Genomic DNA, 22539 nt, shown 5'->3' on the forward strand with positions numbered 1-22539 from the left:
GAAAACAACGACTATGAAATAAAAATAGACGGCAAATAAACTAGTTTGGTGAGTACTTAACTAATCATAGTTCAATGATGATAGAATGAGTGAAAAGCTGTGTTCATGATGATGGGCATATTTTTAAAAACATATTTGTAAAGGGTGTTTGTGTTTAAAACGTCCATGTGAACTTAAGTTTTAGCGCATCCTAAGCATTTAACCCAACCACTAACTCAAAGATTACTAACGCATTAGCGATTCCAAATATCTTCTATTATTATTTAAAAAGCCACGTTAATTTCGATCACGATACTTTTTAGTTTCATAACATTCAGTTCCGCGTTAAGCTCAATAATGTGTGTTATCTTAAATTTTAGATAAATGTAGCACTGTCATTGTATCATTAACTTATTATAAATGAACGATACAATGTTTTTAATTTTTATAATTGAACTGACTCAGAATGCGAATATTACCTAAATGCTGGTAAAAGTTAATGAGAGTTATAAGAACTACCAGGAATCAATTGAAACATACTATCTATTCGTTGTTCGTATCTATGTACCTACCTGTTATCTTTCTGAGATAATCTAACCTTTACTCCTACGAGGTTTGAAGAACAGTCCCCTATTCAATTTTCAGTACACAGGTCGGTACTTAAGTTTCAATAGCACAAATTAAATTAAATTCCCGAACACTCCGCATAAGATTGTAGTTTCATAACGTCCTCTTATAAGCTAAAAGAAAAACTAATGCTTGGTTGTCTTAACCGCGGAAAACTACCTACTTAGTTCGTGTTCCTCGTGTAGCTGACAAAAGCCCTATACCATAATCAGAACACAGTGTAAATGCAACTGTTTTTCTTTAACTGAAGATTCAATATCGTAAAGCAAGGCCAAGAAAAGCCTAGACACCTAGCAATCACAGAGTAACAGTAAATAATATTAATTTTCGTTATTACACTAGTATCACACACATTTGTTTTCCACCAGTGTCTAGGAAAGCGTTCGAGTGTGCACACAACGGTTATAATTCGTGTCGTCTGAGAACCGCAATCAGTCAGATTCGCGACGTCTTCGCGGCCACTCCACTTTACCTCGTAAGTTAATTTTACGTGACTTTATAAACACGAGACCAACTGTGATACAGTGAGCAAAAAAATAACAAGTTACATAAATAAAATCTTTCAATTTTTGATTTTGGACAAAAACATTTTGGTATGCGTTCCACTCTTACTTTTAATGTTATGGACTATATTTCCATTGATTTATCAAATACAATACCATAACGAAAACTGATGCAATATGTTATGAGTTTACATGTGCCATGTTATAATTGATTACACATTAACACCTCTTCGTAACATTATTTACTTCAGTCGGGAATTGAACCTACGACCTGTTTTGATGTTTTCATTGACGAATGAAATATTGAATGAAGCTACGCATTGATTGTCTGATTGTAAACATGTTATTCAAATAAGATGAGAATTATACACATTTATACGCTTTAATAATTTAGTTACGCATAAGAATTTTGTTGTTTCACCTAGATTACATAATCGGTTCTATATCTGTACCTAATAATAATATTTTTCAAAATTGATTATAATTAATGTTTCGTTATTTCAAATGATCCAAATTATTGGGATGTCCCGGAATTCGAACTCGAGTCAGTAGTCTCGCTTTCGACGACTACGCCAACGAGTTAATTTTGTCTTCATTATAACTCTACTTTATCACGATGACAGGCGATTTTATCGTATTGCCACCTAAAGCCAATTCATGTATGAACAGGAAATATCGATCCAAAACAATTTAAGTATCGCAATCTCTCGAGATACAGTGAATCAATGTTCGAGCGGTGAATCTGTTATCATGTCTGATAAAGAGAGAACAACATAATATTATTGCCATTGCATCATCTTGCGTCAGTGGCATTTAGGATGAAAATAAGAGTAGCCGGGTTTGGAAAACAGGGCTTCGTAAGGCTCCCAGAATTTTTTAAAACTTGTTTGAGTTCACAAACGCCAATATTATAATACCTATACGCCGAAACTCTATTCCAAAGCTTACCAATATATAATTTTGACCCCATAAAATACAAAAAAAAAAAACAATGGGAAAGTTTAAAAATCTAGCCAGTTACCAATTTTAAGGAATTTCTCTCCCTATTTCATCAATTCTCTATTCTCCCTTCAGTAAACCATGTCAGCCGATCAAGTTTTCCACTCGAGATCTGAAGGTATACCTTCGGAGGGAGTAAAGGATCAGTATGCAGATGGCAAGGCGGCCAGGACTTGGAACAAATTCATCGGAGACAGCAACCAGAGGACACAGAACTATAAGGACTTCTTGATCGGCCTGCTCAGGAAGAATGGCTGCAAGAAGGTTCTGGACACAGCTTGCGGTACTGGGTAAGATTCATTGAACTTTTTTACCTTGCAATAGGTAGACGGTGTAAACTGAACCCGAATCCCCAAGAAACCCTTCAGAAGTACGGAGTTATAAAACTCCCACTTGAGTGCAGCACATTACAATATACCCGTGCCCTATTCCTCAAATAGAAACAGAAGTCATTCTGCAACTTTTCCATTTTCACAGTATCTTTCACTTATAACCAGTTTTCAAGACAGCTTATTTCAGTTTTCAGATCACTTCGCAATTAATAATATTAATATCAATAGGTATCATTCATCACCGATGTTTTGTAATCAAGACGAGATATTTAGCAAACGCGATAATGTCTCATTTGTCGATATTGTATGTAAACAAGACTTATATTATCTTTGAACTTTGCCAGTTATACGACAACAGATTTTACTGACGAAATCCGGTATTGCGAACAGTTAAGTTTCATGAAATTTTATCGGATAACTAAACATGCTGCTGAATTCAAGCTTTCGCTAGTAGATATAGAAAGCAGCTTTCTTGATTTATCTACTAAACATTTTTGCGAATCCTGGAGTACCTAACTTTTAAGAACGTTACTGAAATTGTGATAAGGTATCTCAAATATGTGAACTTGATGCTATATGGTCTAATTCTAATAGCAAGTCTGTATGACCTCAGAACACTTACGACACAGTTAGCAAGACTGACAATAAGGTAGTGAAAGTAACCGCTACTGACGAATGTAGGATCGAATAAAAAATACATTATGACTACCTTTCGTGATAGGAACGAAATACATGTTAAGAAAGACATCTAAACTTGGAAGCCCTCGGTTATCAAAAGTTATCTTCTTATATCAGTGTTACATTGTAATGAAACTATGAACAAATAGCATTCTTTGAATGCGTTTCAACACTTCATATATTATGAAACTCTCATTCCGGGGAACCCCGTAACGTTACAAAGTTGCAATCGTAAAAGTCGGCCAGTGAACCTCATTTTCTCCCAAAGTGCTTAGATACTTCCAACCTCTTTGAATTGAACAAATTTGAATGTTACAGAATAGACTCGATGATGCTGGTAGACGAAGGCTTCAAGCTGGTGTCAGTGGATGCTTCAGACAAGATGTTGAAGCACGCGCTCAAGGCCCGGTGGGACAAGAGGAAAGACTCCAAATACGACGAATGGAGTAGGTACCAATCCTCTAATTAACTGGACGTTTTTCGGTAGAATCTGTTGAATGTAACGAACTATTGAGAGCAATTAGGTACCTACTTTCACAACCAAGTATTTCCCTATGCAGCTCTTCAGAGTTTAGGAGGAAAAAAATGCAATAAGAAAAGTTCAGAATAAAATTCCCAATGATTCATTTAAATTGTATGCACCATAACTTCATATAAAGGTAATTAAATAGGTATAGGAAGTTTATGAAATATGTCATTGGGTAAATGAAATTCCAAAAGACTATATTATCGATAGGTACATAAAGCAACAAAAAAAAACAAAACAGTCATTTTTATAATTTGTTTTCTCTTTACAGTTATCGAAGAAGCGAATTGGGAAACTCTACCTCGTGACATTCAGTCCTTCTTACCCGGTACCAAGTTCGACGCTGTCATCTGCCTTGGAAACTCCTTCGCCCATCTTTTAGACGAGTATGGCGACCAGAGAATGCAGAAAATGTGCCTTAGGAACTTCGCGGAATGTCTGAAACCCGGCGGTTTGCTGTTCATTGACCACAGGAATTATGATGCCATGATTGATAGCGGGGCTACTCCTGGACACTCTATTTATTATAATGTAAGTATGAATTCTGTGGGTCCCTACTGTATTTCAATCCATCTTCAATCTCTTTCAATCTGCACGTTCCGGGACACAAGGGTACAGATCCGAGTAGGTAGGTGCCCACTGGAATCACGAATTTCTAAGTAGGAGCCTAATAGATGAGCTTTTAGAACAGGCATAGGTAATGCCGTGTGATCGTCATACCATGTTCACTGCTTAACTCCATATTGAATTTAACGTATTATCTGTAATTATGCGTAACTTATGCCTAACTGCATTTTAACTCTCTTTATCGATATAAATCAACCAGTTTTGACCGGTTAAAATCCGTAATGGCACCTGTATTAAAAACAAACAATATATTATTGTTATAATTGCTGAGAAAGAAGATAGTGGTGATAATACCCGCCCACAATTCTGTCTCCATGCAATTTTGTCAACAATTTCACTACTTATCAGAAATTGTTTTCGGGTCCATATTATATGGTAATAGCATGTTTATCGAACTATTATTTTATTGGGGCAGATGATAATTTTATTAAATAACAGGCATAACAGGTCAACGTTGAGTTTTCAATTTTATCAGTGGGAGATGATAAACAAGCTGAGACGATGACAAATAGACACGTTATGTTCGGTACGTGAACTTGTACAGTTCAAGGATTTAATGCGTATCGATTAACATTCATAAAATAGCTGCCTATTCGTTTTATTTTGCTCTGCAAACTGCTTACCTTAGTAGGTACCTATATATTTTTTTAAGTCAGTATATTTTCTCATCTTTTATTAAATATCTTCTTGCTGCATTTCCTTCTTTTGCATTCCAACAATGATAGAGGGGTAATTTAATGATAGAGTTTAAGTAAGTGCATTGTGCATTGCGCAATACGGAAAATTGTGCTCGAAGAAATATGATGTGAATCTTTGAACCGACGAATACCAAACTTACTTGAAAACTCATCGGGCTTAGTTAATTTAGCAGAAACAAGCAAGGGTATGGAAAGCTACGCGTTCAATCTCCTGTTATCAATTAGGCACTAAGCTAGGCATTAGGCTGTGAGCTAACCGCTCGTACGAAGGTGCACTTTATTTTTCTGCAACCAGTACACAGGCACAGGGCTAGGGCACTAGAGCAATGTTCAAAAACCAGTATTAAAAATATTAATTTATTTCCAGTGCAAATATCCAGTAGACATCAAGACCTCGGTGCTAGTCGTATCGGGTAAACCTCAGCTGGTCGCTCTGGACTACTGCATAACCACTGATGATAGCAATAACGAGAAGAGGTGAGATATTCCAGTTACTTCTCCTTACAAACTGGCAAAAAGCCTTGATTGCCTGGTTAGATACACTATTGCGTAACTGTTCGACTTTTTCGAAAGGCATACATGTGGATATCAATTTCCACCCAGCAATTAGTAGCTGCACTATTTGAGTATACCTTTTTAATTATCATGTAAAATGTTTCTTTTATATATTTCAGCGAATTCCGGTTGTGCTACTTCCCCCACAAATTGGAGAAATTCACGCAAATGCTGGATGAGGCATTCGACAACCGGGCTACCCACAAAATATACGCTGACTTCAAACCATTGAGTGAAGTTAAAGTACCAAGCTTCTACATCCACGTTCTTGAAAAAGCTAGGGATTAATTAAGATATTAGTTTTAATAAATAATTTAGTTTGTCGTACCTTTCCTTAGGTAATTTTGACACTAACATCGCTTACAACTTTTTCCCTGATTTCTAGTTATTCTGTAAACAGGCGTCCATGTGGTTAGCTCAAATGCAAAATGCAAAATTATTTATAGTAAAATTAAGACAAATTAATTATTATATTCCTAGGTAAGTAATAGGTTTTCTTTGTCTCAAATATATAATAAGATTCAGAGTGAAATTACTGTAATAGTGCCAAATGTAATTACCTACTCAATCCAATAGTTTGAATGAAACACAAAAATGACATTATTATTAATTGAATAAAATTGTTACTTGTTTTCCTGTCTTTTATTATGTAGTTTACCAAAAGGCTACGACCTTACCCAAAAAATAAAAGAGAATGCTTTTGAAAGAGAAAAAAATCCAGATAATTATAGATCTAATATATTTAATAAATATAGAATTTATTTTAATATATTACACATAATCAAAATCAATGAGGTACACAGAATTCAGATAACTAACCATTTCATTCATGCACACAGGTATAGATTAGATCTAGCTAGTTGCCAGTGAAAAATAAAGAAAAGTTTATTGAATAATTTATTTTTTTAAGAAACAATTATAAATGAAATTTACGACAGATAACTTATAGAGTTGTTGGAGGTCTTAAATGTAGAATTACGTCTAAAACTAAACTAGGCAGTCTATGATCCGACAATGATGTTGTTAATGGGAATGTGTATCAGTTTGACAAAGAATCCGATGAAGCCCATGATGCAGAAACCGATGGCTGTGGCGATGGCAATCTTTTGGAATTCTGAAAACAAAGATACAGTTTTTGGTTAATATTAGAAAGGTACAATTGCACTTTGCTGGGAAGTTTGTTCTTTACAGCCTCTTCTTTCCAGCCACTTTAACCCCTTGTATACTGGTGCGCAAATCTACGCGAGGCACAATGCATTTTCTCTAATTAGCATGATTTTGACATTGACAATGATTGAGGAGTATCACTATCTAATTCTATACTAATAAATCAATAGGCTTGAAGTAGTTACATAGTTATTTGTATATGAAAATAGAAATTTATCTAATCACAGTAAACCAACAAATGAACACTTCAGAAATAGAATGATACTAATTTGATACAAACATTAGAAACATAAGGTGGTTCCTAACATATTGTCAGCGACCGACTCAATGAATCACTATAATATAAATATACCAACATGCATTGAATGCATGTCAGTCAGTTCAAGTCAATAAGGATTGAAATCACTTGCAAGAAGTAACAACCTCTTATGAACTTGGTATATAATTATTGAGGCAGCATTATAACTGACACAGTTAAATCTCTCTATTTCAGCTATCAAGGAGCTAAGAACATGAATGATACTGGTAACATCCTACAGAAAGTTTCCAATTATTATTATAGATTATGATATTAATCAATATTTTTGGCTAGGTTCATTTAAAACACTGCATTTAGTCTTAAATAAAATCTAAAATTAGCTAACAATATCCGTGGCAAAAGTGACAGAATTTCCTATAGCTAATTGCATTGAGATAAAACCTAGGCTACTAGAACTCACAAATCATAGCAGTTTGAAGACTTTCTTGACTTCATATAAGAGTTTTATGTCATCATCAGAACTTGATGAGGTTTCAACACTGTATAATTTATTGTGGGCATAAAATTCTTTAATGATGAAAATAGAGGTCTTTCTATGCGGAATAGCAATGTTCACAGGACCTACATCACTTAAACTTTAACATTCTTTCAGCAATATAACTTTCTCTTCAAAACACTGATTTAGTAGATAGGGTTGGTACCTATATTTTTGTAACATATGTTCAGTTCCAGTTAATAAACTGATTACGCACACCAATTACACTGAAACTAGTAACGAATTAGGGTAACTTTCAGTCATAGTAAAGAGGTTAATTCATTTAGATTCTAGAAACAACGGGACCTCCGTGGAATAGTGCCAACAACGTAACTGTTGATACACAGCAATAGTTATAAACATAAATGAATAAACTCACCTTTCCTGTCTGGTTTGGTGCATCTCCTCACCAGTCTGATGGAGTCCTTGGCGAACTGCTTGCCAGGCTCTACGAACTTCGCGATTTGATCCATTATTCTAGAAATAGGACACGAAACAGTTAGTTAAACCTCTAAACCCGAATTTCCAATACGATTCCAATGGACTAATGCTTATATTATCACTATTACTTACTTGAAATAATTAAAGTATTAAGTTTTTAGATAATACTTTGCGAAACGCAATTTAGCGCACTATTAGCGGCCACCGATGTTGGAAATAACGAAAGGAAAACTGACAAAACAACGCAAACGTCAGCCACGTTTCGAGATTCACGGCACGTCACCACACATTACGCGTTCGGATATTCTGTCAAAAATTCGAGTTGGCAGTAGTTTGTTTTTTTTTATCAATTTTAAATCAGAATACATTTATTTCTCAATTTTAACTAATTGTAGCTTAACGGATCTTTCTTCCATGTAATTTTATTTTAAAAAATTAATTGTATATTACGTTTGCAATTTTTCAAATTACTTCACGGCTATTTCCAAAGAAAGCTTTTACAGCTTAAGTGCTCTAATAGATTTTATGGTGCTTCGATTTAACCAGTGAAACTTTTAATAGTTAAGGAATATTTTATGCTACTTAGGACAGAAGCGGTAATTTATCTTTAAAATACAAAACACCATTACATATTTTATTTAGAAACAAACTGATATTTTTTTTATTTAATCACAATATCCTGAAAACAAAATTATTGCAGCTTCAATTTAGAACATCATCCTCATCCTCCGAGCCTTTTTCCCAAACTATGTTGGGGTCGGCTTCCAGTATAACCGGATTCAGCTGAGTACCAGTGCTTTACAAGAAGCGACTGCCTATCTGACCTCCTCAACCCAGTTACCCGGGCAACCCGATACCCCTTGGTTAGACTGGTGTCAGACTTACTGGCTTCTGACTACCCGTAACGACTGCCAAGGATGTTCAATGACAACCGGGACCTATAGTTTAACGTGCCATCCGAAACACAGTCATTGGTGTCTAAGATATACTTAGAAAGTACATACAAACTTAGAAAAGTTGCATTGGTACTTGCCTGACCTGGGATCGAATCCGCGCCCTCATACTCGAGAGGTTGGTTCTTTGCCCACTAGGCCACCGCGACTTCTCAATTTCACGGCTTCAATTTAGAACATTAGGGTTTTAATTTAGAACATACTCTCATAACGGGCCAGCTGGAAGAGATTTCTTATGAAATAAGCTGTGCCTTTGTACTATTTGTTCTACTTTTCTTCTTGTCTGTATTCTGTGTGTGTACATAAACTGTTAAATAAATAAATGTCAGTTCGCACTTGAATGCTTACTACAATCCCATTCCCAAGCCACTATAGATACGTCGATGCAGTAATTTTACAAATCAATTTCGGCCCTACCCGGGTATCGAACTGCACAGCAGTCGCGCTACATGACAACTAGACAAAAGAATATGTCATAATGATTCATTATTGAATGACAGAAAAGGATAAAAACGTTTATAAAAAAAAATTGCGGAATGCCACATACGTTTCAATCGTAATCGAGTCGGGATTGGATCGCAGTCGAACGTGAATCGTATGTTGCTTAAGTAAAAATTGGAGAATCGGGCCCCAGTAGAAAAACTTTGTCTGCCTATTCGATTCGAACTTGGCCCGATAAGGCTGCTTGGTTGACAGCTGACAGTAACAGAAGCAGTGGCTGACATTGGCAGTGAAAACATTAGTCATTAGTGATTAGTGTGTGTCACTGTGACATTGTCAAATTCTTTGAAAAGAAAGCCAAAATATTTTCAACATTGATTATAATCAATTTTAATATTTTTTATGACGTGTTCTATGCTATGATTTAAATTAAGGATATCAGAGGTTGGACTACAAAAGTACTGCACATAAGATTCTAACATCCAAGATGTACGCGGTAGAGAAGAAATTCGAAATAGAAATGAAGTTACGAAAGGTATGTTTACTACTTTATTCTCGAGTTATTTTACTTCTTATCCTTAATACTTAGCAGTGTAATCTAAACATCATATTATACTGTTACTGCGAAAGCTATCCTACAATTGATAACGTTCAGCAAATAGTACCTATAGTTGATGTTTTGGGGGCGTGTCAAGTTTTCATTATGTATTATGAATCAGTATTCTTTCTACTTATATTCCTCAGTATCTACAGTATTTTTTTCGGTGTACTTGCACTGAACGTAAAATTGAAAATGATCACAATCACTGAGCTTGTTATCCTTATAAAATGTTGTGATTGCAGGAAATGACAAACATACAAGAGTTGAAAGCAGCTGCTAAGCGCAGCTCAACTCTTGCCAATGATGTGTGCAACGTCCTGGGAGCCTGTGAACAGAGGCTGCAGCAGCTGGAGACTGCTGTACTGCCTCTGTATGGAGACACTGCTAGACTGCAGCATATACATCAAAGTAAGCGAGGCAATTCAGTAATGCATATAGTTGTTTGTAAGATATCTAAATGTTGCATGTTGTTGTTTAGAAAATGCTTCTTAGGGCATCTTAATTTGATGGAAGTACACAATGAGAAAATGGAAGTATTCATGGCATTAAGGTTTAAAATTGCATGCGAATTGGTACTCTGGCAGGATAATAAAGCCGTTGAAAATGTGTTCATTCTGTCCTTTATTTGCAGACATGGAGCGCACAGTCCGTTCCCTGGACCATGTGATTAACTACTACATGGTGTCCAGAGAGCTGGCAGACCTCATACAGGCTGGACCTCACACAAGCACCACTGAGTCTCTCAATGTTTATCTTGAGGTAAGTTTCAAATAGACCAAAAACAAATCAATTGAATTATAATGTTGGACCTAAGTGTTAAAAAAATAGCTATTTAAATGTTGAAAAAGCTCTAAGGGCTCAATCAATAAATCAAAATCATTTTCACTTTTTTTGCAGGCTCTCGACAAACTGGCTGATGCACAAGGATATTTCAACAAGAACAATCCACAGAGTGTTGAATTAGAAAACATTGTAAGTACTTTATTACACTCCTTTTTATTTTATTTTTAATTTCTCAATTAATGCCAGGTTAATCAGTAAAAATCTGATAGGCAGACTTTTTAATGACTTCTTGAAGAGATTCATTATTTTCATAGTTTGTTTTACCCAACAGAATCAGCTATACAATACTGGTGTCTCCAAGTTGGAGAATGCCTTTGAAGACCTGTTGAACCGCAACACCAGGCCTCTGTCACCCACAACCCTCATGGACATGATACAACTGGAGGAAGGTTAGTTTAACTTAATATTCTCTACTGTGATTCATCATTATCAGTTTCTTATTGATTCCACTGCAGAGGTTCTTACTATACAGAAAAGAAAATTAATGTTAATTGTTAAGGAATCTCAAGATGGATTTGCAATTTAAAATTTTTGGAAATTCAGGATTCCCTGAGATACGTACCAAAACCACTAACACGAAAATAAACTTAAATAGTTGTAAAAGAGGTAGCTTTTATAATTCATTTTTCTAGTTCTAATACCAATTTAGACTCAACTTTATTGAAAACATATGCATCTGTTTCTCTTAAAACAGTTTGTTTTAAATAATTAGTAATTTTGGGCTTTTTCATTGCTATCATCCAGACTCGAGCGTAGACAGCGTGTCAGTAAGCACAAGCGGCAGTACATCAGCCGCAGCACTAGAGAGTATGCGGGCAGCCGCCGCCTGGCTGAGCGCGGCCGGCGTGGCGCCCGCCGACCAGCTGCTCGCCATCCGGGCACCCGCTGCTAAGAGCTCTCTCGTGGCGTTCAAGGATTACCTGAAGTCTAGGTCTATGGCTGCGTCGCCGCTTATGGTAGGTTTCCAGATTCATCATCTCCCGAGCCTATTTCCCAACTAAAAGAATCCCAAATAAAAGATGTAAATTGACAAGTTACTTTCCAGATATCAGAAAAAAAAAAATTGAATTTTTTGACTACTAAGGTTTTTGTGTAAGACCAGTGTCCAGTCCCCCTAAATCTAAATTCATCTCAACTCAACTATTCAAATTAGGCTGATAAATCAGCAATTTTCGAACGTCAAAAAACAAAAGATAGCCCGCAAAACGCCCACCACTTCCTATGTGGTTTTGCTGAGAAGAAGTGGCGCAACAAACTCCCCAGGAACACATCTGCCTATAGGAGTTACCTGTAATTGCGTGCGAATATCAAATACATAAAACTAAAATTATTGATTTTGTTAACAGAGAGCCAAAAACCACTTGCATCGCACAGACAGCACCCAGAGAAGAACAAGTAGGCTACAAAAAGTGTAAGTAATAAGTTTTCTATTTTTTTATCTGACCTTATCTATGAATTAAATCAATATTTTCTTGGTTTAGTATTGAGAAACGCGCGAACAAGATAATGATGAAGGCCTCCCAGACTTTGGAACAAACTACTGGATTCGCTGTAGGACCAAGGAAGTCCATTTGTGAAGCTTGTAAGTAGGCCAAATTTTGTTTGACCAAAATAACCGATTTTTTACAAATTATAAACAATAATAGCACTTTTCTGTTTCTGGCAACTGCAGCTTGCAATTAGCATTCTATACGTTCATCGCGATCTGCTTAAAAGTCCCTACTAATGTAGGTACACGTACTAACTTCGATAAATAATGATGCTCTGGTGAATTTAGGTTACAAAAAAAAAGGCAGCTATACACAGCAACATAACCAAAAAGTTCTTATAAGACTTTGTGTCTAATACATTCGAAGACAGGCATGAATCCTCCCACAAACAATCAATTTCTTATGAAACGAGGTTTTAATCACGAACAACTATTCTCTAACCAGACACAGAGGACAGTAGCGAAGCCCTAGACGAGTGGGAGGCGGAGATAGCGGGCACGGTGGCCGGCGCCGTCTGCCGGCTGGCGCGGCACGAGCAGCGACATCTGCTGGGGCTGGTGCCGCTGCCGAGGCTGCCCCCACTGCTGGGGGCCGTGTTGAAGGACTGCTTCACTATATTGGCTGCTGATGTTGAGGTAGGTTATTGTGATTGTGGTTAAACTTGTTAAGTTAAAATTAAAAGTAGGTACGAAGTATTCTAAGTCAAACCATTTATTTCATTTAAGCACTTTTCAGCACGTTGCACGCGCAAGCACGTCAAAAATATAAACAAGTTTGATTTTAAGTAGAATTAGGTAGGTAGTATGCAGATAGGAGCGCGAACTGCTTATTCAACGTTACGGTACGACGACGTCATGTGCGCGCATTGTCTCGTGCTGCTGCGTGAAGACGGCACTTTATGTTTTGTACTAGATATAACTTTTCAGAAATGGTGTGTAATGTTAATTTGGAAGTACAGCATTGTTGCATATATGTCTCTTATGAAGTATTGTTTGTTCAGCGCGCGTGTATGCGGTCCCGGCGGGCGGCGTCGCGCTGCGGCGGCGCGGCGGGCTGCTGGGCGGTGCTGGCGCGGCTGCAGCGCCTGCAGCCCGAGCTGGAGCGAGCCCTGGCGCCCGCCTCGCCGCAGCCCTACGCCGCCGTGCTGCACGCCTGCCAGGCTCACGTGAGTACATAGCGAGATAGCCTGCTGCGTCATATACTAGGCACGAACATAAGGCATAGCACAATGTGTAGGGTGTCCGCTAGCACAGCTCCGACAAGCCGCGCGACGCTGCGCTGATGGTTGGTAAAACTGTATTGTGTATTGCTATATCAACAACATGTTTTCGTTTTATTGCCAATTACCAAATACCCACGGATCAAAGAAAGATCAGCGGAGGTACCATATTGACCTAAAATATGACATCTTAAAGCTCCTTTCCTTGCGGATTCCAAGGAATGCATATGAGAGCGCAGCCAATAACGTCCCTTATGAACGGTTACATTTTGGCTACGCTTCTTTCTTAGATATTCCATTATAGCATTTCCTGCTCGTTATTTTGTTCTCTATTATAATACCTACAGATGCTAAACTAACACCTCGTTTGATGACCGCAATGGCGCAATGGTCACCATGCCGGACTGATTCGATTCCCGGTTCGGTCGACATTTGTGTGATGAGCATGCTTGTTGGCCGTGGTCTGGGTGTTTCAATATGTATTTATAAATATGTATATATGAAGCTATTTGTAGTTTATCAGTTGTGTTAGCACCCATAACACAAGTTAATTAATAACTTACCATGGGGCTAACCGGCCGTGTGTGAAAAGGTGTCCTGACATTATTGAACAATGTCCATATCTCCGTGTGCAGTGCATAAAGTCCCTGGAGGAGTGGGTGGAGGGCGTCCGGGGTGACGCGGCGGCGGGCCCGGTGGACGGCACGGTGCACCAGCTCGCCGCCGCCGCGCTCGCGCACTGCCAGGCACTCGCCTCACATGCTAATACTATCGGTGAGAGAGAATCTGCTTATGTATTGCTATGTACAATGTTATGTTATGCTTAGTAATGAGTAACCCAAAAACTGACTTACGAACTAACCCATCGACACTTATGACGGACATAATAGCCTTTGTCAATAAACAAGAATGACCCTATTGCCTTTTGATTCACCTAGTTTTAAAGCGTCTTTTACGCTCTTTTTTTACTAACAAATCCTATTTCAGTTTTGACTTCAACGAAATCCTTCGATTCGAATAGTACTGATGTACTATTCTCTATCTATGGCTATGAATAAACCTGAATAATGACCGAATGCTAAAACTACAATCAATTTGATTAATTTTCTCTGTCCATTTTTGCAATAGAAATAGTTTTAGGTAAAATTTAACGCCTTAACGTATTTGAAGGTAAATCCCACAGATGTTATATAAGAAATCATTTTTTTGTACAGGACCAGCGCTGGCTACAGAGCCGTCCTACAACCGCGCAGTGAGCCAGCTGTCCGGCGTGCATGACAGGAACGCCGCCATGTTGGCTATTTATATGCGTAAGTTTTGTACTTGATTCACTGATATGAAGTCTTAACTGCGGATTACAATCACCGATCCACACGTTGTTATCCGATTAGAGATTAAAATTTTACATAATTTATCTGAAATGAAATGGATGTATGGATTGGTTATTGTGATTTTCCCAATCAACATTGAACCCTATATTTCAGAGATAAAGTTGAAAATCTATTAAATTACTTTTGACATTAGCAGAATTGACGAAGTCGCTTGTCATAAACCAAAAAATATTATGGGATAAAATTATGGTTCACCTTATTCGATGCCTCGAATTGCAAGAATCATATAGTTATCATATAGTTACTCAATTTTATGATGTTTTTTTTTTCTTTTAGGTAAAGTACTGGCTCAACTAAACTTCGCGCTAAGGAACAAAAGTGAACAGTATCCAGACGCGTTGAAAGCTATATTCCTGTTGAACAATACTTTATACTTACTACAGGTAAGGTACCATCTTAGGTCTATATGATAATATTTTATCCAAACAATACTTTATTTGATATAATATCATGTTTTCATTTCTCAGGGTCTCCAACGCAGTGGTCTTTTAGACGTGTTGATGCTTGCTGAGCCGGAATGCGAAGCGAACTACAGGGATATGATTCAGGAACACAAGAATGCATACTTACAGAGGTATTTCAAGAACAAGAGTTTTGCTAATATTATACTAGCTTCCGACAGCGGTTTCACCTGCGTCCTGAGGGAATTATTGCCTCCATCCTGATAATAATAATTCTATATGTTATTTTGATGACGAGCTATATTATTGCTATATTTTATATCGTTTCATCAAAATCTATTCGCCGTTTGCAGGTGTAGAAGAAAAAGTTAAAACTTTTATATTATTAGTAATTATTAGTATAAGACGAGCATAATTCTTCTGTTTTGTGATATTTTAAAATAACGAAAATATATTTTATCGTTCTAGTTGGAACAAGCTATTAGCACATACGGTGTTGGATGAACCTCTGCCTGCGAAGTTACGTGACAAGGACCGGCAGATGCTCAAGGATAAGTTCTCTGTAAGTCACTCTTATTTATCACTTTAAAGAGACTTTAAACTTCACTTTAAACATCGAAGAAGTTGGATTGGATTATTCCATAATAAAAAATCGGCCCTAAAAGTTATAGTTACCAGAGCGTTTACCAGACATCTGGCGTATATCTCATCCGGAATTTCACATACTACCAAAGACTAAATTTCTTTAAAATGAATACTCTCCATAATCGTCGCAAAATTCATGACATTCAATTCTTACACAAACTCATTAATGGAAAGACAGATTGTAGCGAATTAGTTCATCACATCAAACTTGCTGTTCCCACCAGAATACCGCGATACCCAATCACCAAACCATTCCACATTCCATTTTACAGAACCAATGTTGGTAAACGCTCGCCTATGGCACGAATTTGCAGTGAATATAACTCTTTGTGCGGGAGCTCAGACAATTTTGATATTTTCCATGATCCCTATAATAAATATAAGCGCAATATAAATGCCTCTTATAAATTAAATTTTGCACAAAATTGACCAATTTGAATAGTACCTTGTCATTTGCCTCGTATCGATTCTTCTTCTTTTTTTTTATTATTATTTTTGTTATGCATAGTTTGGTTTAGTTTAATTTAAGTTATTTTTAATTTGAACGTTGTGCGCACCTATAATTGACATATTTACGCAGGACCTATTACAATTGTAAACGTATATATGTGAACGTATTTGTAAATAAGTTGTTGGTGTGCCTAAATAAATAAATAAATAAATAGTTTTAACTTTCTGATAAGTTATCAGAAACTATCAGTAACTGGTTGATCTGGCTATTAATGTTTTTTTTATCCCTGCCAGTCGTTCAACCGCGAGTGGGAGGAGATCTCGCGTCTGCAGCGCGGGTACAGCGTGCCCGACGCCGAGCTCCGCGAGGCTCTGAAGCGCGACAACAAGCAGGCGCTGCTGCCGCGATACTCCGCGCTGTACGACCGCGCTGTTGCCGCGCCTTTCAGCAAGAACCCTGATAAATACGTCAAGTATACTCCTGTGCAGGTAAGACATATTCTTTAAAAATAAATATTTTTCCATTTTAAAACGAGAGTTACCGCGCCCCCGGTACATAAATATGGAACATAATGGGTCAGAAAGAGTCTGAGACTACCTCACGCTGCACCCACAGCGTCTAATTAGATCTTTAGTATACTTGAGCAAGAATTGGTCTTTAGCTTCACAATAAAAACGCCTATTAGTAATTACTACTCCATGCTACGTGATCATTTTGTTTTAGCCAAAATTAGGGTTAATTAAAAGCCCAAACACTACATAATAAGAAGTTAAACTATTTTCGCTTCTTACAGATCGCTGCACAACTGGACGGCTACTTTGACGAAGCTGCTTAAAGCATATTATTATAGAAGCAGTATTAGGGAAGAATATACTAGGAAAAGATGTAATACATTATTTATTTAATCACTAGATTTATAGTAAAATGATTATATAAACACGCAATAATAAATTATTATCAATTAATTAACGGTTATTTATGTCACCGTGGTGTGTTCACCACTTCTTCTTGCTTCGTTTCCTCTTGGGCCACTGAAACAAAAACATCGCCATAACATTTGGAATAGTTATTAATATCAAAAGATTAACTTTGGCTTGCGTATGCACATATTAATTCATTTCTTTTATTTCAAGCGGTCTCAGCCCAATTAGTAAGTAAGTGACTTAAAATCAAAATCAGGTTAATAATAATGTTCTGACAATGCAATATATAATATTTCAGAATTAATGAGAGAAAAGAGTGCGTATGTCAAGTCATTACACAAGTTTAATTTTCAAGCACAAACAACAAGCCAAAGTTAAATCTTTTACTGTACTAATAACGAAAATTGTTCCCACTAATTTAAATGTTAACTTTTTATAGAACCTGTATCTAAAATACTGTAATGAATGAATGATCGCAGTGGCGGAGGGCTGAAAAGGGATATACGGAACTTAGTCACATATTATGACAATAGGGATCCTCCCCTTTTATACGGGATTTTAATAGATTTGAGTACATAAAAGTATCCTTCTTGAAAATTCTTTCGTAATAATAAATACACATAAGAGCTGTGCCCACACACGACACAAAGATATGGTATTCGATTTTGAACACAGGCCTCTCCAGTGCCTTTTACTTATTCTTGAACAAATCCTAAAATTTTATGAGTCAACACAATTTCTGAAATATTCATTGCTAAACATACTCTGGTATATTCCTTGGAGGGGCACCTCATGAGTCTGGAGGTCAGAGTCTAAAGCTCTGTAATAATTACAAGTGTAAATCCGCCACTGGAAAACCCACTTCTGAACATTCGCTCCCAAACGATGAGAACGTTTCTACTTTTTGTCCGCCAAAATTGCCAGAGCAAATAAAAATAAGTCTAATTATTTTTTTGTAGAGAAAACAAACATCGGAATTGATAAACTCCTCTTTTTTTGGAAGTCGGTTAAAATGGCAATTTTATGTCGTCCAATGATGACTGCCGAGTGGCGTATCAGGCAGCTATCATTAGAAGACGGCGGACAAAAAGCTTGACGGATGGTCCCATTTTCTGAAGTTTTAAATGGAAGTAAATATTATAAGTAACTTATACAATCAACGGAGGGATTACTTAGTTATATTTTAGATGAATTTGATCGTTGTTTCAGTTCTACATAACACGAAAGGTGAAATATAAAAGTTTACAGCAAAAACGATTTACATAGCTTAAAAGGTAATAAATTAACAATTAATAACTTATTAAAATGATGTCTTAATCAGGACGTATGTGGAACTAAAACAGCATAAAATGATTATATTCATAAAGTTACGTGTGCAGTTGATTTTACAACAAAAAATAGCAGTCCACTTCTGATGTTACGGGAATATTGGCTTCTCCGTTGATTGATGTTAAATAGTTCGTGAATCGTGCGCCGTCTCAAACTCACATACATTCAGAGATTAGTTACGTAGTTCTACCAGGAGCAATGGCTGAGTAATAATAAATATATAACGTATAATTGCTAGCATTCTCTTCCAAAATAAAGGCACTTAAATGAAAATAACGTGTGAAAAAAAAATCGAACGCAACGCAAAATATTGCCTCGTTTATGTATATCAAGCTTAAAGACGGAACATAAAGTTTTAAACTGAACTTTAAAACCATAGCCATAAGGTACATTATCCCAGTAGAACTAAACTAATCTCTGCAATGCCACGTAAGGTCGGCACAGTATAACCCTGGTACCTTGGCGGTGTGGTCGCGTGCCGGCCGCTCCGCTTCACACTAACGACAAGATGTCCACATGTGAAACAAACAAACATCCGAACGTTCCTTAGTACTGAGCGTAAGGTACCTGCGTGAACTGAAACGTGACGTTTAAAATGTGCCTACGATGACTCGCGGCTTGGCCCGCGTGAAAGAATCCTTAGGGTGACCATTTTAGCAAGTGCCTACTTTTTATTATGAAATTATTTAGTTTATTTTCGCAGAATTTATTTCCAACCACTTTTATATTACTTTAAGCACGTTTTTTTTTCTTATAATGCGATTTGATTTTCTCTTTAGATCATTATATCGCGAGACGTTATGAAATATCTATCGTGTTAGTAGTCTTTCACTATTAAATAAATACTTCTTCATCTTTAATTTAATTTATAAATATTATTTTTTATTACTCTTATAATTATGTAAATACATGTAATTTCCTTAAATACAACTGAGGTATTGCTATATTTGAGCTTACAATTTATAATTTAAAAAATAATATTCTATTTGATTACAATTTTTTTCCGATCACCATAGGAGTTGCTAGACTTGTAATGGCTACCTAGTTAAGTAACAAATCAAAAGTAACAAAAAATATTTCAACCAAAAACATTATTTTCTCTTGCTAAAGTCGATAAACCCACTCTATATAAACGTTAAAATTAAGTTTCGAGTCGACAGGGACGAACTCGCGGCTTTCTTTTAAACTGAAAACAAAAGACAAACAAACAAAAAATAATTTTGCCTATTCATAAAAATATAACGTCTACTAACCGTTGTGCCGCGATTTCACCCGCGTCCCGTGAGAACTACTGCCCGTACCGGGATAAAATATAGCCTATTTTACTTGGGAAGAGTGTAGCTTTCTAACAGTGAAACAATTTTGCCAATCGGTTCAGTAGTTTCGGAGCCTTTAGGGTCCAAACAAAAAATGAAACTATTATACTAGCATAGATTTGAAGAACAATTTTGACTATTAAATCACAGGTTCGCTTACTATGGATAACCCTACAACTAGAAGCGACCCGTGGCTAAAGTATCCGCCTCACCTCAGCAAGGATCATTGGCGGTTTCAAGGCACATTTTAAACTCTGTATCAGTTCGTGAATTTCTCATGTTCCTGTGGAAACACCTGAAAATTCAAGCCGTTTCAGGCAGAGGAACATTAGTGGTTTACTTTTAGAAGAGAGAGAAAGATGGCGAGGTGTTATTACAGGGCTATTATTTAGCGAGGAATTTTTAAAATAATAATTTAAATCGATATTAAAATTTTTGGAGAACCAAAAATATTGTATCTGATAAGAAACTATAGTAAGTAATTTTCATTTTACAGGCTTTATATGAAGACATTTTTTCTGAATATGATTATAAGCTTTTTGAAGTTTGCCCTGTTGAGATGTAAGTTGTACAGTTTTTTTTTTTCTTTGAAAAGCAAAGTATTATATCTGTATATTTTATCACTTCCACTAAATAATAAAACCTGCAATAAAGTGTGTATCTTTCTCTCCAGATCAGATTAACAAAACGAACATACATTACATACATGATACCCGAATTTGAGCCAATCCAATCGACATATCCACGTTATGCCTTTAGTTCACACTCATCACGACAGATGTCGGTAGTTCGGGCATAGTTTATACTCTGGTTCCGCTTCTTTTCGCTGAAAAGACTTTTTTTTTTTGGAGATTTTTTGAGACATCGATATATTTTGGATTTTTTTTAATCCGCACTTCTTTGTCCTAATACTGAAGAAGAATATAATTTGATCGCTTTCTACCGACTGCTGCCGTTTTGAATATAATCCACAAGAATAACGTGGATAAGCCAAAAACGATGAGAATGTCTAATCAACTTTACCAATACACCGCCATGGGGTTGTTTGTTTGATTTTTTCCCACGACGAGATATAAATTACACGACTCTGGACCAAAGTTTTTTCAATATTCACGTACGGGAATCGAACCCGATAATTTTTAATATCTTACCTTACTGTGTAGCTAGCAAAAATATAGCATTTCAATACGCCTGTCGATACAAAACGACAATGCGAACCATGAAATATTTAAGTTTTCATCAATTTTCCGCTCAAAGGTTATAGAAATAAGTCACAATTTGCTTTGTATATAATTTTATTGCTTTTGTGAAAACATTAAATATCACATGGTACATAAACTGTACCTTAGTTTTCTGTAGTGGCGAGTTTTTTACGTTTATGTTTGGATCGTTTCTTTACCTTGATGGCTTGAGGCGGAGATTTCTTCTTAGACTGTGGCTTCTTAGACTCCTTGGCTAGTTGGCTCTCGTAAGGGGTGAAGGTGCATGGCAGAATTCTGCGATGTCTGTGTGGTTACAATTTAAATTAACATTGTAAAAAGAAATCGGTTCCTTTTATGAAAATAATATTAACCAGAAATTGTATGTATGTGCCACAGTTGGATTGTTAGCCAATCTTTGAACCGTCGCATTTCAAAACGATCTTGATTTTCATAACGGATGAAATATTGTTGATTGTACGACCCGACTGTGTCATATGGGTTGATAAACTATTTACTACTTGATTATTTAAGTAGTTTAACCGTCGGTTGCAGAACCATCCATTAACATAAAATATTCTTTAAATTATTACTAACACATTTTATCTTGTTCTTTCTGCAACTGATGTTAAATAATACAGGACTCACTTATGATATGGCAGTAGCACGTCACACAGCACTGGGGCAGTCTTGACAGTGTGTGCCTCATCAGCCTCCACCAGCTGTGTGCTGTCGAACGTCAGCCGCAGCTGCGGGGTGACGCTAGTCGCGCTAGGAGACAGCAGGAGACAGTTCGGCCCGTGACTTTGCTGAACAACAAATATTGGTGATGTAGGCTGGATTATTAAAATAACGGGAAGTTATATGTATAAATGGTACTTATCGCTTTTGGTTCATGATACGTTCGAACATCGAATACTGAATATAATGCCACTTAATTTTAAACACTGCACAAATGATTCGTAATATCCTGTATCATATCATAGTAATGTAGTCTATATTCTATATTATGAAATAAAACCTTTGACAGACTCTACAAATTAATCGCTCAACAGCTGTACGAATTTTTTTTTATACAGATATGGAACATAAAATCACGAGTGTTAAGACTCCCGGAGAAAGATAAGACGCGGTATAAATAAACATACAAGTTTAAAAGCTTGGATGTAACCTATACCTGCCTGGGTCACTATCATGATGATGATGATGTCCTCCTAGCCAATTATCGGCTACGGCGGCTGTACTCATGTAAGGAGAATAGCAAACTGCCCAGGACAAATTATAGTGCACAAGCATTTCCGCAGACACAAGTGCACTCACTATTTCTTCACTCTCATAGCCCGATGGGACGGCAATCCGACACCACCGGAGACAGAGATCAGGGGGAGATTCGGAGGGGAGGATCAGGGTC

General features: G+C 36.7%; 4 protein-coding genes across 10 annotated transcripts in view; 2 read left to right on the plus strand and 2 right to left on the minus strand.

Moving 5' to 3' along the window:
* Positions 1-22539, minus strand: part of LOC110374190 (uncharacterized) — a 111537-nt gene that overhangs the window by 82264 nt on the left and 6734 nt on the right. The window contains exons 11-14 of one of the 7 annotated variants that reach the window (XM_064036531.1): positions 21777-21937; positions 21329-21434; positions 19072-19110; positions 17355-17392 (exon numbers count right to left, since the gene is read on the minus strand). In XM_064036531.1, the coding sequence (XP_063892601.1) occupies positions 17357-17392; positions 19072-19110; positions 21329-21434; positions 21777-21937 (342 nt within the window). In that variant the 3' untranslated portion in view covers positions 17355-17356. The other 6 variants (XM_064036530.1, XM_064036534.1, XM_064036533.1 and 3 more) reach the window with 6 other exon arrangements.
* LOC110374194 (glycine N-methyltransferase) lies at positions 956-6156 on the plus strand. The gene is made up of 6 exons (XM_021331800.3): positions 956-1081; positions 2184-2398; positions 3437-3564; positions 3916-4175; positions 5337-5446; positions 5644-6156. Exons 2-6 carry the CDS (start codon positions 2190-2192, stop codon positions 5810-5812), a joined length of 876 nt encoding a protein of 291 aa, XP_021187475.2. The 5' UTR covers positions 956-1081; positions 2184-2189; the 3' UTR covers positions 5813-6156.
* Positions 6247-8219, minus strand: LOC110374195 (protein transport protein Sec61 subunit gamma). Its single transcript, XM_021331801.3, has 3 exons — positions 8059-8219; positions 7865-7962; positions 6247-6638 (listed from the first exon to the last, which is right to left on the minus strand). The coding sequence occupies exons 2-3, from the start codon at positions 7956-7958 to the stop codon at positions 6526-6528; spliced, it is 207 nt and encodes a 68-aa protein (XP_021187476.1). The 5' UTR covers positions 7959-7962; positions 8059-8219; the 3' UTR covers positions 6247-6525.
* Exo70 (Exocyst 70) lies at positions 9644-17326 on the plus strand. Its single transcript, XM_064036537.1, has 17 exons — positions 9644-9855; positions 10164-10329; positions 10553-10680; positions 10819-10893; positions 11036-11153; positions 11509-11720; positions 12111-12175; positions 12246-12346; positions 12699-12889; positions 13255-13419; positions 14109-14247; positions 14688-14783; positions 15141-15247; positions 15332-15438; positions 15734-15827; positions 16655-16849; positions 17155-17326. Exons 1-17 carry the CDS (start codon positions 9808-9810, stop codon positions 17194-17196), a joined length of 2049 nt encoding a protein of 682 aa, XP_063892607.1. The 5' UTR covers positions 9644-9807; the 3' UTR covers positions 17197-17326.

Source organism: Helicoverpa armigera, chromosome 10 (assembly GCF_030705265.1).
Source record: "Helicoverpa armigera isolate CAAS_96S chromosome 10, ASM3070526v1, whole genome shotgun sequence".
Lineage (NCBI taxonomy): Eukaryota > Metazoa > Arthropoda > Insecta > Lepidoptera > Noctuidae > Helicoverpa > Helicoverpa armigera.

What these genes read in the sequence shown, in the direction of transcription:
- LOC110374195 (XM_021331801.3), bottom strand. Translation starts at nt 7,958, where the DNA reads ATGGATCAAATCGCGAAGTTCGTAGAGCCTGGCAAGCAGTTCGCCAAG. An exon ending in CACCAAACCAGACAGGAAAG is followed by an intron (nt 6,639 to 7,864) that starts GTGAGTTTATTC and finishes CTTTGTTTTCAG; the next exon opens with AATTCCAAAAGATTGCCATC.
- LOC110374194 (XM_021331800.3), top strand. Translation starts at nt 2,190, where the DNA reads ATGTCAGCCGATCAAGTTTTCCACTCGAGATCTGAAGGTATACCTTCG. An exon ending in CTCCAAATACGACGAATGGA is followed by an intron (nt 3,565 to 3,915) that starts GTAGGTACCAAT and finishes TTCTCTTTACAG; the next exon opens with TTATCGAAGAAGCGAATTGG. An exon ending in GACACTCTATTTATTATAAT is followed by an intron (nt 4,176 to 5,336) that starts GTAAGTATGAAT and finishes ATTTATTTCCAG; the next exon opens with TGCAAATATCCAGTAGACAT.
- Exo70 (XM_064036537.1), top strand. Translation starts at nt 9,808, where the DNA reads ATGTACGCGGTAGAGAAGAAATTCGAAATAGAAATGAAGTTACGAAAG. An exon ending in ACTGCAGCATATACATCAAA is followed by an intron (nt 10,330 to 10,552) that starts GTAAGCGAGGCA and finishes CTTTATTTGCAG; the next exon opens with ACATGGAGCGCACAGTCCGT. An exon ending in CATGTTGGCTATTTATATGC is followed by an intron (nt 14,784 to 15,140) that starts GTAAGTTTTGTA and finishes TTTTTCTTTTAG; the next exon opens with GTAAAGTACTGGCTCAACTA.